A 17859-nucleotide genomic window follows, 5' to 3' on the forward strand; every position below is an offset into this window, starting at 1 on the left:
TGCATTGGTATTTGATATTTATATTGGTTGCTATTGATTAACACATGAATGCACAGTAGTCTCCAATAACCCCACAGGCTCAGATATGGGTTAAGAGAAAGGCCATAGGCCTCAAGGCTTGTAACAAATACTTTTAGTTTTGTTTTGTTTCTAATCATCCACGTGCCAGCACGTGGAAAGAACTTTGTTTTTCTATTCTCATTTTAAGAGGTATATTTTTAAACCACCTTTTGGTAGCTCCTGGAAGCTCTGGGAGAGGGGAGCATTCCATGGAGATGCATTCTCGAGCTTTCTCACAGTGCTATCTCACTTTCTGCAGCTCCTGCCTCAGCCAGGATGGCAGAGGCTGCCCCAGTCTGTGCAGCAGCTTGGAGAGTTCCACGTTGTGGTCACGATAGTAGCTGGATAGAAATGCTCTGCTCTGAGGTGGGAGGAGGAGATACAAGGACATTCAATTTTATTTGTTGGAGTATACTTAATACACTTTGATGATGTTTATTTATATCTGTAGATATTTACACTGTGGCTTAAAATTGATTTTAAGCATGCAGACTATTTATTTAGCACAAGATAGTCAACAAAACAGTCCAAAATACAATACTTGGGTGCAACGTCAAAAATGACAGAATGATCTTGGTTCATTTCCAAGGCAAACCATTCAGTATCATAGTAATCCCAAGTCTATGCCCCAACCACTGATGCCAAAGAAGCTGAAGTTGAATGGTTCTATGAAAACTTATCACACCTTCTAGAACTAGCACCCCCAAAAGACATCCTTTTCATCACAGGGGACTGAAATGGAAAAGTAGGAAGTCAATAGATACCCAGAATAACAGGCAAGTTTGGCCTTGAAGTACAAACTGAAACAGGGCAAAACCTAACAGAGTTTTGTCAAGAGAACATGTTAGTTATAGCATTTCCAATAACTCAAAAGATGACTCTACATATGGACATCACCAGATGGTGATGAAATCATACTGCCTATGTTCCTTGCAGCCAAAGATGGAGAAGCTCTATTCAGTTAGCGAAAACATGACCTGGAGCTGACTGTGGCTCAGGTCATGAGCTCCTTATTGCAAAATTCATGCTTAAACAGAAGAAAGTAGGGAAAACCACCATTCAGCTTTGACCTAAATCAAATCTCTTATGATTATTGCCGGGAGCCAGCGTGAGGAACTCCACCCATGGCAAAGGTCATGAGGAAGGAGGCTTGGCATACGCAAAGGCATGATCAAGCCTCAGGAAACCCCCTGTTCCCGAGCATCTAACCCCAAAACCAGAGTCTGTTTTATGCTGTCACCTACACCTCTGACTTTACGGGGGGCTCTCCCCCATAACCATTTATCTCAGAGAAGGAGTTAACTTGCAGCTCCAAGTCAATAAAAATTCCTGGGCGTGACAAGAGTGTTTCAGCTTATGGATGTTAGGCAGGGTGGTCAGCTCAGTGAGGTGCATAACAGCGCCAGGGACCTGAGTCATGTTTCCTGTTTTCTTGAAGAACATTCCTTAACCAAATAAGGAAAGATTTCTATATGCGATAGCATAAGGAAGGCGTTGCATGAGCTCATTCTGCCTGTCCAATCAGGTATCGCCAAGTACCCTGTAACTGAGACAAAGAGCTGACTATATATAAACCGCCATACTGCTTTGTTCGGGGCTCTTGTCTGATTCCGCTGCGTCGGATGAGGCTTGAGCCCTAGCGCGCTAGAAATAAAAAATTCCCTTCTTGCCTTTGCATTACCACGGTGGACTTGTTCGCTCTCTCGGTTGGCTTGGAGATACGGGCTCAGTGCATAACATTTGGGGGCTCGTCCGGGATCTCCGGCCTACCGGGGAGGACAACTCTCCTGGTAGAAGGGAATAATCTCATTAGGAGTTGAGAGCTCTGAGCACCGGTGCTAGCAGTGCAGAGGCCTAGATTAAGTCCAGGGCCCAGTATCGTACTGGGGAGGCATCTAGGTGTAAAGTGAAGAGGCAAGCCCAGCGTAAGGCCGGGTCCCCGGTAGCGAACCGGGAGGGCAGCTGGCACTGAGGACGTCCTGACGGTAAGACACTTGCAAGTAGAGAAGGGGTCTCTAGTGCTATAAAGGAGACTGAAAGTAATATTGAGAGTTGGAATCTGTTTGTTGTGTCGTTTCTGTGACTCTGTGTGCCGGCACTGTCCATTTGAGTCTTGTTGTCATTGTCCATGTTCTCTGTACACATGGGGCAATCTACTTCTACTCCGCTGTCTCTGATGACTGACCATTTTTCTGATTTTAAGTCTAGAGCTCAGAATCTTTCGTTACTGGTGAAGAAGAGCAAATTGGTGACTTTCTGTTCTGCCGAGTGGCCCACCTTTGATGTCGGATGGCCACAAGAGGGAACCTTCAATCCCCAAATTATCCAGGCAGTTAAAGAGAGGGTGCTTACCCCTAGTCCTGCCAGGCACCCAGACCAGACTCCCTACATTCTGGTCTGGCAGGATCTAGTGAGAAACCTGCTGGAATGGCTTAAACCCTTTGTTCTCGCTCCTTCTAAACCTCCTAAACCTCCCCATCCCTCTTCCCCGACTCCAACCTCGCTAAACCCACAGGTACTAGTCATGAAAGCTTCTGAAGAAAAAGAAGAAAAACAGGACAAAAAACGACCTAAGCCGGTGTTCCAGGAAACTTCTTCTCTGTATCCTAATCTGATTGACCTGGAAACCGAGTTGTTCCCATCCCCGTACGCGGATCCACATCCGCCCTTGCTTCCACAGGTTCCACAAGTTTCATCGGGAGAAGCCGGGAGGAGGGCCAAGCCCTCGGCTCCTCCTAGGGAAGGGGGCCCCGCCCAGGGAACTCGGGGAAGAGCAAGGGAAATGGCCAGCGCAGTGGAAGAAGAAGGCCTGGAAATTCCCTCCTCCACTGTTCACACATTTCCGGTCTGGGCGGGGCCGGCCAGAGAGGGCGGGGAACGGACATATCAGTATTGGCCCTTTGCCACTAGTGATTTGTACAATTGGAAGACTCAAACTCCCTCTTTCTCTGAGAAACCGCAGGGTCTTATTGATGTTTTAGAATCTATCCTCTTTACTCACAATCCCACTTGAGATGATTGTCAGCAACTGTTACAGGTACTTTTTACTACAGAAGAGCGCGAACGGATCCTGTCAGAAGCCTGGAAAAATGTGCCAGGGGTGGATGGGAGGCCCACAATACAGCCTCACCTCATTGAAGAGGGGTTCCCCTTGGTACGACCCAACTGGGACTTCGAACGTGCTGAAGGTAGGGAGCATCTCCGAGTGTACCGTCAGACTCTCATGGCTGGCCTTAGAGTGGCCGCCAGAAAGCCAACTAATTTAGCCAAGGTAAATTCAGTGAGGCAAGAGCCAAATGAGAGCCCGGCAGCCTTCCTTGAAAGGATAATGGAAGCTTTAGACAGTATACTCCTATGGACCCACAGGCAGATGAGTCTCGAGCAGCAGTTATGCTAGCATTTGTGAATCAGGCAGCCCCCGATATTAGGAGAAAGTTACAAAAGATAGAGAGGTTGGGTGAACAGTCCCTGCAAGATCTAGTGAGGGCAGCAGAGAGAGTTTTCAATCATAGAGAGACCCCAGAGGAGAGAGAGGATCGCATTAGAAGGGAAGAAAGAGAATTTAGAGCTGAAGAAAACTGTAAGAACCAAAAAGAGCTGGCTCAGATATTTTTCGCCGGAATTGAAAACAAAAATAGGTTCCCAAAAGGGAAAAAGCTAGACTCAAAGACTGAGGAAAAACCTGCAAGGTGCAAGCTTGAAAAAAACCAATGTGCGTTTTGTAAGGAGATTGGGCATTGGAAAGATAAATGCCCCAAGAAAAACCTAAAAGAGAGGCCCCCAAATCCCAAGAACGAGACTCCCTCTCCAGACAGTCATATCCTCTATAGGGGTGAGGATAGTGACTAGGGGGGTCAGGGCTCGATGCCCCTCCCCGAGTCCTGGGTAACTATAAATGTGGAGGGGAAACCGGTTGGCTTCATGGTGGATACGGGAGCTCAATACTCAGTCTTAAACCAAAGAGATGGACCCATGTCTAAGAAAAGTAGCTGGGTGCAGGGAGCAACCGGGACTAAATGATATGGATGGACTACAAAACAGCATGTGAACTTGGGGACCCACCAAGTGACCCATTCCTTTCTGGTGATACCTGAGTGTCCAGCGCCCTTGCTGGGAAGAGATTTACTGTCTAAAGTAAATGCCCAAATTCATTTCAACCACAGGCAAGTGTCAGTTTTAGATGGAACTGGGCATCCTCTTCAGGTCTTGTCTCTGGCATTAAAGGATGAATACAGACTGTACTTGCCAGAGGCACCAGCGACAATAAGTCCCGAAGTACAGCCATGGGTTCAGAGATACCCTCAGGCCTGGGCTGAAACAGCAGGAATGGGACTGGCCAAACAGAGGCCCCCTATTATTGTGGAACTAAAAGCCAGTGCCACACCAGTGAGAGTGCGGCAGTATCCCATGAGTCAAGAGGCTCGGCAAGGAATTACTCCTCACATACAACACCTCATAGACGCTGGGGTCTTGAGAAAGTGCCGGTCCCCATGGAACACTCCCCTGCTTCCCGTAAAGAAGCTCGGGGGAACTGATTTTAGACCGGTTCAAGACCTGCGAGAAGTCAACAAACGGGTGAGTGATATTCATCCTACGGTTCCTAACCCTTATACATTGCTGAGCAGCTTGCCACCAAGCTACGTTTGGTATACTGTTTTAGATTTTAAAGATGCCTTTTTCAGTCTGCCTCTTGCCCTTACAAGCCAAGAGATCTTCGCCTTTGAATGGCAGGAAGACGGTGGTCAGACTCCTGTGCAGCTGACATGGACTCGCTTACCACAGGGTTTCAAAAACTCACCCACGTTGTTTAACGAGGCCTTGGATGAAGACCTCCGTGAGTATCGGGTTGAACACCCTACCATTGTTTTATTACAATATGTTGATGACCTTATGCTGGCAGCGACTACGGAAAAAGAGTGCCAAGAGGCAACAGGTGACCTTCTCCAAACCTTGGGGGACTTTAGGTTACAGGGCCAGTGCCAAAAAGGCCCAGATTGCCAAGCAAGAGGTTACATACCTTGGTTATAAGATAAAACAGGGCCAGAGGTGGCTAACACAGGCTATGAAAGAAACCATCCTCCAGATCCCTGAGCCGGCCAACCCTAGACAAGTGAGAGAATTTCTGGGAACTGTGGGATATTGCCGATTATGGATCCTGGGGTTTGCAGAAAAGGCCAGGCCCCTGTATGAAGGGACCAAAGAAAACAAAGACTGGAAATGGACTGAGTCAATGAAAACGGCCTTTCAGGAGCTCAGGCGTGCCTTGCTGGAAGCTCCTGCCCTTGCCCTTCCTGACCCATCTAAGCCTTTCCAATTATTTATAGATGAAAGGCGAGGGATAGGAAAAGGGGTACTAACACAGAAGTGGGGACTTTGGAAGCGTCCCATAGCTGACCTTTCCAAGAAATTGGACCCAGTGGCAGCCGGATGGCCACCTTGCCTCCGAATCATCGCAGCCACCGTGCTCCTAGTCCATGATGCTGATAAACTGACTTATGGACAGAGACTCTTGGTCTACACTCCTCATGCTATAGAGAGAGTTCTGAAACAACCCCCGGGTAAATGGATTTCCAATGCCCGCTTGACACACTACCAGGCCGTGCTACTTGACACCTCACGGATTCATTTTCAAACGCCCTGCACTCTAAACCCAGCTACTCTTTTGCCCAATCCGAAGGGGGATAGCCCCCTCCACGATTGCGATGAGATACTGGCCGGGGTAATGGCAATATGGAAGGACTTAACAGATACGCCACTGGATAACAGTGAGCTAATATGGTTTACAGATGGAAGCAGCTATGTAAAAGATGGACAGAGACGGGCGGGGGCCACAGTGGTAGATGATTCTGGACAGACGATATGGGCGGAGACTCTTTCCCCAGACACCTCAGCACAAAGAGCAGAGTTAATTGCCCTGATTCAAGCATTAGAGAGAGCTAAAGGAAAAAGAATAACTATTTTTACTGACAGTTGCTATGCTTTTGGCACGGTACACATCCAGGGCCCAATATATCGGGAACGGGGGTTTTTGACAGCCGAAGGAAAAGAGATTAAAAACTTGCCAGAAATCCATCGACTTCTGGAGGCTGTGCAGTTGCCTCGGGCTGTGTCAATAGTACATGTTCCTGGACATCAAAAAGGGGACAGCCCCACGGCACGAGGAAATCGTGCCGCAGATCTGGCGGCTTGAAAAGCGGCTAATGAAGATTTCATCGCTCCGGTGTTGGCGATCGGACTTCCACCCCCAGGTATGGGAACTTTGCCCCCAACCCCCGAGTATTCATCCACAGACCTTGCCTGGATCCAGGAATGTCCCTACCTCCAACAAGGAGAGGATGGATGGTACCGAGACTCCGATGGTTACTTGATACTCCCTGCTCAGTTGGGACGGCAACTGTGTGAGCATCTACACTCGTCTACTCATCTGGGAGAGAAAAAGACTCTGATGCTTTTTCAAACTGCACGCCTGCGATTCCCCCGGCACCAAACAACTGTGAAGAACATAGTACATGCTTGTAAGGCATGTCAACAGATGAGGCCAGGAAAGAGGCAACACGCAGGACTGAGGTATCGGGGAGAAGGGCCAGGGCAGCACTGGGAAATAGATTTCACCGAGGTAAGGCCAGGCAAGTATGGTTACCGGTACTTGTTAGTGTTGGTAGATACCTTCTCAGGGTGGGTAGAAGCTTTTCCTACTAAGGGAGAAACTGCAATGGTAGTGGCTAAAAAGATTTTAGAAGAAATAGTTCCCAGGTTTGGCCTGCCGGTGACTATTGGTTCTGATAATGGACCTGCTTTTGTGAGCCAAATAGTTCAGAACCTTGCCCGGGCTCTAAGGACCAAATGGAAATTACATTGTGAATACAGCCCACAGAGCTCGGGGCAAGTTGAAAGAATGAATCGGACCCTAAAGGAAACTTTAACTAAATTGGCTATAGAGACTGGCGGGGACTGGGTGACTCTCCTTCCCTTCGCCCTCTTTCAGGCACGTAATACTCCTTACCAGCTTAATCTGACCCCATTTGAAATTCTGTATGGGCGACCTCCTCCTGTATGTCCAATATTTGAAGGAAAGAAACTTCCACCTTCTACTTTGGGGCAATTCCAGGAGGCTTTGATGGCTTTGGGCAAAGTGCATTCTTGCGTCTGGAAACTGCTCCGGGAAATACATGAGGATCAAAACAAGGGGACTATCCCCTCACATAACATCGGCCCCGGAGATTGGGTGTGGGTCAAAAGGCACCACACCAAGGCACTAGAACCTAAATGGAAGGGTCCTTATGTTGTTCTTCTTACCACCCCAACTGCCCTAAAGGTCGACGGTATCGGGCCTTGGGTGCATTGCAACCACGTACGCCCAGCCACTTCAGCAGAGCAGGAAGATGCTAAAAAAGAATGGGAAGCGTCTCTGCACCCATCCAACCCCCTGAGGCTGAAGCTCCGGCGTCGTCGACAGGACCAAGGCAACTCGTCTGGACCATCTAATGGATGACCATGTTACTCTGCTCCGAAGCTGCCAGCGTGAACCCGCTCCGACCCGTCAAAATCACCTGGAAACTGCAAAATGGACTAACACGTGAGATGCTTAACTCCACCACCGCAATACATCCACCAGATACTTGGTGGCCAGACTTATACTTTGACCTTAAGCCGGTGGTAAATGTACCTTGGAAAAGGGGCTACCTCCGGAATCATGCATTCTGGGCATGTCCAGGTGCACCCAGGCACAACTGGAAGATCTGTGGGGGGATACAGGACTCTTATTGTAAATCTTGGGACTGTGTAACTTCTAATGATGGGTCAGAGACTCCAGGGTATAGATGGTGGGATGTAGGAATCGGGACTTGCTTAACTTCTCATTTGTAGGACCCGTACCTCCATACTCCGATTGGGAAAAGGATCATAACTTTGCCCAGGTAAAAATAAGGTTTAACATTGACAAAGCAAAAAAAAAAAAAAGAGAAGGCCTGCATCAATGGGATATCATGGGAACTTCAGACCAGAAATGACCTGACTACTTATAACGGGACCATTGTTGTGAGTCAAGTTTTAGAACCGGTACAAATGTATAGTATCGGTCCAAACCCCGTTGAACAGGTCCATGCAACTCTCCACCCGACAACCTCCCTACCTACATCCCAGGGACCAACAAAAGACCCAGAGGCGGGCCCCCTTGCTAAACTTGGACAAACAGATCCACTATGGAAATTAGTAAAGGCAGCTTATGCTACCTTAAATCAAACCCATCCTGAGGCAACTAAATCCTGTTGGTTATGTTACAACTTAATTCCCCCTTATTATGAGGCAGTCTGCCTCAACGCCTCTTACGACCTGGCCAACAGCACCGATCCTCCCCAATGTCGATGGGGAGAACGAAAAGTAGGCCTTACAATGAGAGAAGTGTGGGGAAAGGGACTATGTATGGGCAAAGTGCCGCCAGACAGATCCTCATTGTGTGCCCTTACTGTTGAACTCATGAGTCTGCCTGTAGCCAGGTGGTCAGTTCCACAGATGGGAGGATGGTGGGTGTGCTCTCACACTGGGTTGACTCCCTGTGTACATAGCTCCATTTTTGATCCTAAAAAAGAATTTTGTGTTATGGTGGCTCTGATACCAAAGATACTGTATCGACCAGAAGAAGCTGTATATGATTATTGGGCCCACAAATTGACTCTTAATCAACAAGAAAGAGCTTATAAAGTTAAGAGAGAGCCCATTACTGCCATAACCATAGCAACTATGTTTGGTCTGGGAATAGCCAGGGCCGGAACTGGAATAACAGCTTTGTCCATGCAAAGTCAAGGATTTAACTCTTTAAGAGCGGCCATAGATGAAGACATCACTCGTATAGAACAGTCTATTAGTCATTTAGAGTCATCTTTAACTTCCCTGTCTGAAGTAGTTTTGCAAAATAGAAGAGGGCTAGATCTGCTATTTCTGCAACAGGGGGGACTTTGTGCCGCCCTAGGAGAAGAATGTTGTTTTTATGCAGACCATACTGGAATAGTTAGGGAATCCATGGCCAAAGTGAGAGAGGGGCTAGCCCAGCGTAAACGAGAGCGTGAGGCTCAACAGGGATGGTTTGAGTCCTGGTTTCAACAATCCCCCTGGCTGACTACTTTAATCTCTACCCTGCTAGGACCCCTGATAATCCTTCTAATAATGCTTACGTTTGGCCCTTGTATTATCAGTAGACTTGTAGCCTTTGTAAAAGAGCGCATTAATACAGTACAGCTGTTCGTGCTTCGGCAGCAATATCAAACAGTATCTCAGGACCCAGAGGAGGATTCCTCTGTATGATCTAAGAACAGGGGGGGAATGTTAGGCAGGGTGGTCGGCTCAGTGAGGTGCATAACAGCGCCAGGGACCTGAGTCATGTTTCCTGTTTTCTTGAAGAACATTCCTTAACCAAATAAGGAAAGATTTCTATATGCGATAGCATAAGGAAGGCGTTGCATGAGCTCATTCTGCCTGTCCAATCAGGTATCGCCAAGTACCCTGTAACTGAGACAAAGAGCTGACTATATATAAACCGCCATACTGCTTTGTTCGGGGCTCTTGTCTGATTCCGCTGTGTCGGAGGAGGCTTGAGCCCTAGCGCGCTAGAAATAAAAAATTCCCTTCTTGCCTTTGCATTACCACAGTGGACTTGTTCGCTCTCTCGGTTGGTTTGGAGATATGGGCTCGGTGCATAACAACGGACTCCTCTGAAGGTTATCTAGCCCACCTGTATAGGTTCGTCCGGCCACATGTGATTGTTTACAGCCTCCCAATCTGAGAGGCATGAGATGTTTTAGACTTACTAAAGGCAAATTCTTTTGGGGAGTTAGAAATTATTAGTATGGTGGGTTGGTTAGGAATTATATTGGTGAAGGGTTTTTCATTTGTTGTGTCAATAATTGCCGCTAATTCCCTCCTCTGGGTGGGACAAGGATGTCTGGGGTCAAACCTCTCTGCTGACAGACTAGCTTGTGTGACAGGATTATCCATACTCCTGCCACATGATTGTTTACTACCTCTTAACCATAAACAGCACAGAGAGTTTTGGAGTATTTTGAGAGTCTTAATTAGCATAGGGCTTTTTCTTCTTGTTGAGTCAATGATTGCCGCCAGGCCTACATATCCTTAGGCACCTGGGAATATATTAATCAATGTATTTGGAATACAGTAAAGGAAATATAGTAGTTTTTGATATTAGCATTACTAGACTTTTTGAGTTAATGGATTTTCTCTTTTGTAATAGATCACTGTACTTTGTTATAAATCACTGTGTCCTTGCTACGTAAAAATGTAACTTTATCATATCTTAAGACTAAATAGATCTTAAGGGGAACATTGGTGAAAGGATTTTCAATTGTTGGGCTGATGTTTGCTGCTAAATCTCCATACTCCCTGCCCTTATAATGAATATAACTAGCATATAGGAGAAATAAGCATTAACCCTTAAGCATATAGGAGAAATAAGTATTAACCTTTAAGATTAATCATGTTAACCTTGGGTTAAATAAATTCCTTTCTGGATTGTAACTCACTACACCCTCACCCTATAGGAATGTAACTTTATTTGGAGGGTGGTGCCTGGTTTAAGAAAAAACACCCTTGGAAGAAATAAGTTTTTTGGTTATCAGAAAGAAAGGATCATAAAATGTCAGCAGGTCTCACTCATGGCCAGAAGATGATGTAATATCCCTAAGACCTTTTTTTAATACATTTATGTGAAGCACCTGATTTTGATAAAGGTCAGGACTGCTGACCCCTGCGTGACTCTGTATTCATCTCTATGTGTAACAAAAGGTATATAAGCAAACCCAAAAATAAAGAAATTGGATCAGTTTCCGGAAAGACTGATTCCCCCATGTCGCTTCTTTCTTGCTCCTGTTTTTCTGGCTGAATTCCCATCTGGAGCATGGATACTATTCCACGTAATCCAAGTTATTCAGCCTCCTTTTCTCCACTAATCTTCCTACTACACTATCCATTTCTAATCTCTCTATATCTGTGATTAAATATGTATTTTTCCAAAGACGCCGACTCCGTCCCCACCTTCGAATCACCCTGGATCCACCGGGGCTGGACCCCGGCAATACAGTAAGTTCCTTTTTATGCCCAAGTTTATGCTAATGAAGTGACTCGTATGGGTCCCTAGATAGCTTCAGACGGGGGCTGGTTGCTAGAAGAGAAGCTCTGGTGCTCAGGACCCTTCTGGACCTTGTCTTGTGTACCTCTCCATCTATAATAACAGGAAGTAAAGTATTTCTGGGGCATGTGAGTCATTATATCAAATTATAAAATCTGGGGAGGAATTCTTGGGAACCCCTGATTTGTAGCCAAGTTGGACAGATGTGTGAATAACCTGGGACCCCACTACTTGTTACTAAAGTCTGAAGGGGGCAGTTTTGTGGGACTGAGCTCTTAATCTGTGGGGACTGTACTTAACCCTGGGTAGTTGGTGTCAGAATTGGATTAAATTATAGGACACCTACCTGGTATCTGCAGAAAATTAAAGAATTGCTTGGTATGGAAAAGCCACATATCTATGTCAGAGGTTTTTGAGAAAAAACATCTTAGGAATATATTACAGAGAAACCTTATTGAGGGGTATGGAACTAGTGATATCCTGAAAAGTTTTAGATTTTTAATCTTTCTCTACCATGAATTTAATATCATGTCTCAGTATGTGTTTGATGGGAGTAAAATAAAATGCTAAGGAAGATGTTTTACAGTGTCTTAAATGTTTTGGTTTCAGTAAATATACGGAGAGATAGCTTTGACATACATGAAAATGAAACATTTTATATTGCTGTCTTGAAATGCTACGGAAATGACCCTTGAATATTTATTAATGTGTACTGCTTTTATAGTGCACTGAAGGGTATATTTTAATAATCCACCAAAGAAAACTGTAGCTCTGAGAGTACCCTTTATTTGTCAAAAGAACCCCTAGAATGTCTTTTAGATAGAATTTAATTATGAGCTTAGTGAGGACAAAGCTCTGTCTCTATCAGACTGGAATAAAAAAAAAATGGTCCTGAAAGTCTTCAAGTATCAAAAAGGATTCAGATAAGTTCAGACCATGTTAGGATTCTCAGACCAATGTAGGATTCTTAGTTACCACAATATATTAAACGTTGTGGGAAAACAGTCTCAAATGTTTGAATTTTTGAGTTAGTTATTTTTAAAAATAAAATCAATCTACTTGCATTCTTATGTCCAAACTGCACATTAACAGGACTGATTATGAAATCAAAGTATTAATACATTTTAATATATGTGTAGTAAGCTTTTTAATATATGTGTAGTGAAAATATAGGGCCAACAAAGTGGGAAAACTACAGCTTTAAGTGACCACCATGGCCATGGCACCATTTGGAACAGAACAAACATGACATGCTTCCTGTCTATGGCAAAGTTTGGGTGTCTCCATTCTCCAGACCTTAAATTATCTGCTAGTATGTTATACATTTGGGAAATATATTAATTCTTTAATCTTATTATCATATTAGCAGTTCAAAACTTAGTATACCAGTAGTTAATATTATTATGCAGGCCACATTTACCACCACAGAGTGACTTAGTGAAAATAAAATCTTTTGGTCCTATTTTTAATTTCCAGTTGATATATTTCCTGCCCTGGTTTCGGTTAATATTTTTAGTGCTAAAATTTCTGTGAATGTATCTCTTTTTGGAATGAGATGTTGCCTTCTTTGTTCTAATTCAAAATGGCAAATTCTATTGTTGGCATTTATTCTCACATGACAGGTAATATATCACTGGAAAAATCAAAACAAGCAAGCAGGATGCATCCAGTCCAAATGTTACTTTTTATTTTTAGAAAGTGAATTTTTTATTTTAATCATTTTTCTAAGAAAATAGATATATTTTTAAGTATCATTTTGCTTTAGTTTGTATTTTTAAGCTCTATACTTACATCAGGATCCATTGGAGGGTATTTTCTTCCTTTGCTCTTTCCAAGGCATTTTGTTTTACCTTCTTCCAGTAACTGACACCAGAAACCTTTATGAGAATCAAACCTTAAAAAGATACAAAGAGCAAAATAGTAGTTTTCGAGCAACTAATATAATATACTGACCAAAAACATGGAATATTTTAGTTTGGATATTAGTCTATAACTGAGGAAACTGGCATATTTTTTGACTACATCACTTTACATAAAGTCTTTTGGCATACTTCTGAATTCTCAGTCCATCTGTCATCTCTGTGAGTTTGCCAGATTTCTAATAGAAAAACTGTCAGCAGAAGGTCTCCTATTAATAGAAATTAATAAGCCTACCTCCTTCATCTGGAAAGAAAAGTTTTATAAGTTTCAAGCCCATTCTTTCCTTTTGCAGGGTTTAAAAATGACACATCAGGCTTCATCCATATCTATGGATTTACATAGTACTTTTATCATTCGATTACAGGTTAATAGAAGAGATAGGGTTTGGGTGTGTCATGGAGTGATTAATTTTAGAATTCTCTAGCTATAATCCATTTAATTTTTTTTTCCAGAGACACTTTCTTATTTTGGTATGAGCTTTGTGTTAAAGTAATAACAGTTGTAAATGAAGGTTTTATGGTATAATTATAATGAAAATAATAGAAGCACATTAAATTTATATTTTAGTATACTAAAATATTTCATATAACTCTTTTATTTGAGCTTTCCTTATAACTCCTTAATGATATGGAGTATAGTTTTTATCCCATTTAGTGGCACTTAGCTTAGAGTTTTGGAGAAGGCGATGGCACCCCACTCCAGTACTCTTGCCTGGAAAATCCCATGGATGGAGGAGCCTGGTGGGCTGCAGTCCATAGGATCGCTAAGAGTCAGACATAACTGAGCAACTTCACTTTCACTTTTCACTTTCATGCATTGGAGAAGGACATGGCAACCCACTCCAGTGTTCTTGCCTGGAGAATCCCAGGGATGGGGGAGCCTGGTGGGCTGCCGTCAATGGGGTCTCACAGAGTCGGACACGACTGAAGCGACTTAGCAGCAGCAGCTTAGAGTTTGGCTCTTTGTGAACACTCACCAACTGTTAGTTGAACAAAAAATGAGAAAGAAGGAAATGTTTGTCGAGGTTTACCTATCTTGGACTATATACTTTTAAAGTATGCAGGTGACAACTCAAGTCTGGGCCTCCTGATTCCAGGTTCAGGGCCTCTTCTTCTTTACAGTCTCTGGTTATGTTTGGTATTATCATTCATTATGAATATATAGTGATTTCCATGCTTGACTAGAAAAGTGACTGCTAACAGTATTCATGATTCTTTCACTTGCTTTTGTTATTCAGTGATTCTATTGCTATAATTTCTTCTTCACTAGAAGTTATTGTCATTTAGGACCATGTTTTTCTTTTGCCTTCAATCCATATCACTCAGAATGCTGCATCTAGCTCTTTCTTTGGAGAAGGCAGTGGCGACCCACTCCAGTACTTTTGCCTGGAAAATCCCATGGGTGGAGGAGCCTGATAGGCTGCAGTCCATGGGGTTGCTAAGAGTTGGACACGACTTAGTGACTTCACTTTCACTCTTCACTTTCATGCATTGGAGGACATGGCAACCCACTCCAGTGTTCTTGCCTGGAGAATCCCAGGGACAGAGCAGCCTGGTGGGCTGCCGTCTATGGGGTCACACAGAGTCGGACATGACTGAAGCGACTTAGCAGCAGTAGCAGTAGCAGCAGCTCTTTCTTAAAATTATAGTGTAAACAGTGAACAACTGGAAATCAAAATAAAAACATTTAATTTAGCATAAAACATAAATTTAAAACAAAATAAAATTTAAAGCAAAATAAAACAAAATAAAATTTATTTTGTTTAAAATTTAAAACAAAATATGTGTAAGATCTGTGTACTGACAACAATTGTTAAGAGAAATTACAGAAGACACAAACTAAAGAAGAGCTGTACCATATTCACAGATCAGAAGACTAATTATTTTTAAAATATCAATGCTCTCCAGGTTTATCTAGAGATTCACTGTGAGTTCAATCAAAATTCCAGTGGGCTTTTTTGGGTAGAAATTAAAAAGATGATTATAAAATGTATATGGAAATAAAAGCTAACAATTTGTTTTAAACAAGCCAAAACAATTTGAAAGAGGAGATCAAAGCTGGAGATCTTATACTATTTTATTTAAAGATTTACTGTAATGCCACAATAATGAAGCCTATGTAGTACTGGAACCAATGGATCAATGAACAAAATAGAATCTAGAAACAGACCAACACATCTACAGTCAACTGATTTTTAAAAGTAGTTCAGTGGGAAAGGACAGTCTGTTAAGCAAATGGAACTAGAAAAATTGGATATTTATGTGGAAAATATGAATATCAATCCCACATTCTGAGCTTTGAAGAGTTGATGCTTTTGAACTGTGGTATTGGAGAAGACTCTTGAGAGTCCCTTGGACTGCAAGGAGATCCAACCAGTCCATCCTAAAGGAAATCAGTCCTGAATATTCATTGGAAGGACTGATGCTGAAGCTGAAGCTCCAATACTTTGGCCACCTGATGTGAAGAACTAACTATTGGAAAAGACCCTGCTGCTGGGAAAGATTGAAGGCAGGAGGAGAAGGGGATGACAGAGGATGAGTTGGTTGGATGGCATCACCGACTCGATGGACATGAGTTTGAGCAAGCTCTGGGAGTTGGTGATGGACAGGAAAGCCTGGGGTGCTACAGTCCATTGGGTCTCAAAGAGTCGGAAGCAACTGAGCAACTGAACTGAACTGATAGTTGATTTAATTAAAACGTTGTGTTAATTTCTTCTATACAGCCAAATGACCAGTTGTACATACATATATATTCTTTTTTATATTCTTTTCCATTATGGTTTATCCTGGGACATTGACTATAGCTCCTGGTGCTATACAGTAGGACCTTGTTGTCCACCCATTCTATATATAATAGTTTGCATCAATTAACCCCAAACTCCCAGTCCATCCTCCCCCCACCCATTCACCCCTTTGTTGTTGTTCAGTCACTGAGTCATGTATGACTCTTTGCAACTTCATGAACTGCAGCACACCCGGCTTCCCTCTCCTTCACTATCTCCTGGAGTTCGTTCAGGCTCATGTCCATTGTGTCAGTGATGACATCCAACCATCTCATCCTCTGTCACCCCCTTTTCCCTTGCCTTCAATCTTTCCCAGCATCAGGGTCTTTTCCAACGAGTTGGCTCTTCACATCAGGTGGCCAAAATATTGGCACTTCAGCCGCAGTCCTTGCATGAATATTCAGTGTTGATTTTCTTTAAGATTGATTGGCTTGATCTCCTTGCTGTCCAAGGGACTCTCAAGAGTCTTTCCAGCACCACAGTTTGAAAACATCAGTTCTTCAGTGCTCAGCCTTCTTTATATGAGAGTCAAACTCTCATATCCATACATGATTACTGGAAAAACCATCGCTTTGACTATATGGACCTATGTCAGCAAAGTGATATCTCTGCTTTTTAAAACACTGTCTAGGTTTGTCATAGCTATTCTTTCAAGGAGCAAGTTTCTTTTATTTTGTGCCTGCAGTCACCATCTGCATAGATTTTGGAGCCCAAGAAAATGAAATCTGACACTATTTCCACATTTTCCTCATTTATTTGCCATGAAGCGATAGGACTGGATGCCATAATTTCGTTTTATGGATGCTGAGTTTTAAGCCAGCTTTTTCACTCTCCTTTTTCACCTTCATCAAGAGGCTCTTTAATTCCTCTTCACTTTCTGCTATTAGAGTGGTATGATTTGTGTATCTGAGGTTGTTGATATTTCTCCTAGCAATCTTGATTCCAGCTTGTGATTCATCCAGCCTGGCGTTTTGAATGATGTACTCTGCATTTAAGCTAAATAAGGAGGGTTCAATATACAGCCTTGATGTAATCTTTTCCCAGTTTGGAACCAGTCTGTTGTTCCATGTCCAGTTCTAACTGTTGCTTCTTGTCCTACATACAGGTTTCTCAGGAGGCAGGTAATGAGGTCTGGTATTCCCATGTCATTAAGAATATTCCAGTTTGTTGTGATTTACATAGTCAAAGGCTTTAGCATAGTCAGTGAAGCAGAAGTAGATTTTTTTTAGAATTCCCTTGCTTTTTCTATGATCCAGTGTATATTGGCGATACGATCTCTTGTTCCTCTACCTTCTCTAAATCTAGCATGGACACCTGGAAGTTCTTGGTTCACCTATTGCTGAAGCCTAGCTTGAAGGATTTTGAACATAATTCTGCCGGCATGTGAAATGAGGGCCACTGTGCGATAATTTGAACATTCTTCAGCATTGCCTTTCTTTGTGATTGGAATGAAAACTGACCTTTTCCAGTCCTGTGGCCACTGCTGAGTTTTCCAAATTTGCTGGCATATTGAGTGTAGCACTTTAACAGCATCATATTTTAGGATTTGAAGTAGCTCAGCTGGAATTCCGTCACCTCCGTCTGCTTTGTTCATAGTGATGGTTCTTAAGGCCCACTTGACTTCACACTCCAGGATGTCTGGCTCTAGGACAATTGCCTCCTTGGCAATTGGAAGTCAGTTCTCTATGTCTGTGAGCCTGTTTCTCCTTCATAGATAGGTTCACTTGTGTTGTATTTTAGATTCTACATATAAGTGATATCATATGGTATTTTTCTCTCTCAGACTTAATTCACATAGTATGATAATCTCTAGTGGCATCCATGGTGCTGTAAATGGCATTATTTCTTTCTTTTTCATGGCTGAGTATTATTCCATTATATACATACCACATCTTCCTTATCCATTCATCTGTTGATGGACAATTAGGTTGTTTCCATGTCTTGGCTATTGTGAATAGTG

The 17859-nt window shown here is 43.2% G+C and overlaps 1 protein-coding gene across 1 annotated transcript in view; it reads right to left on the reverse strand.

Annotated features, from left to right (window-relative positions):
• Positions 1–301: 301 nt before the first annotated feature.
• Positions 302–17859, reverse strand: part of LOC128049713 (bifunctional heparan sulfate N-deacetylase/N-sulfotransferase 3) — a 164381-nt gene continuing 146823 nt past the window's right edge. The window contains exons 12-13 of the mRNA XM_052642025.1: positions 12989–13091; positions 302–421 (exon numbers count right to left, since the gene is read on the reverse strand). Of these exons, the coding sequence (XP_052497985.1) occupies positions 302–421; positions 12989–13091 (223 nt within the window). The remainder of the gene's footprint in view (positions 422–12988; positions 13092–17859) is intronic.

The sequence above is a fragment of the Budorcas taxicolor genome, chromosome 6, assembly GCF_023091745.1.
Source record: "Budorcas taxicolor isolate Tak-1 chromosome 6, Takin1.1, whole genome shotgun sequence".
Lineage (NCBI taxonomy): Eukaryota > Metazoa > Chordata > Mammalia > Artiodactyla > Bovidae > Budorcas > Budorcas taxicolor.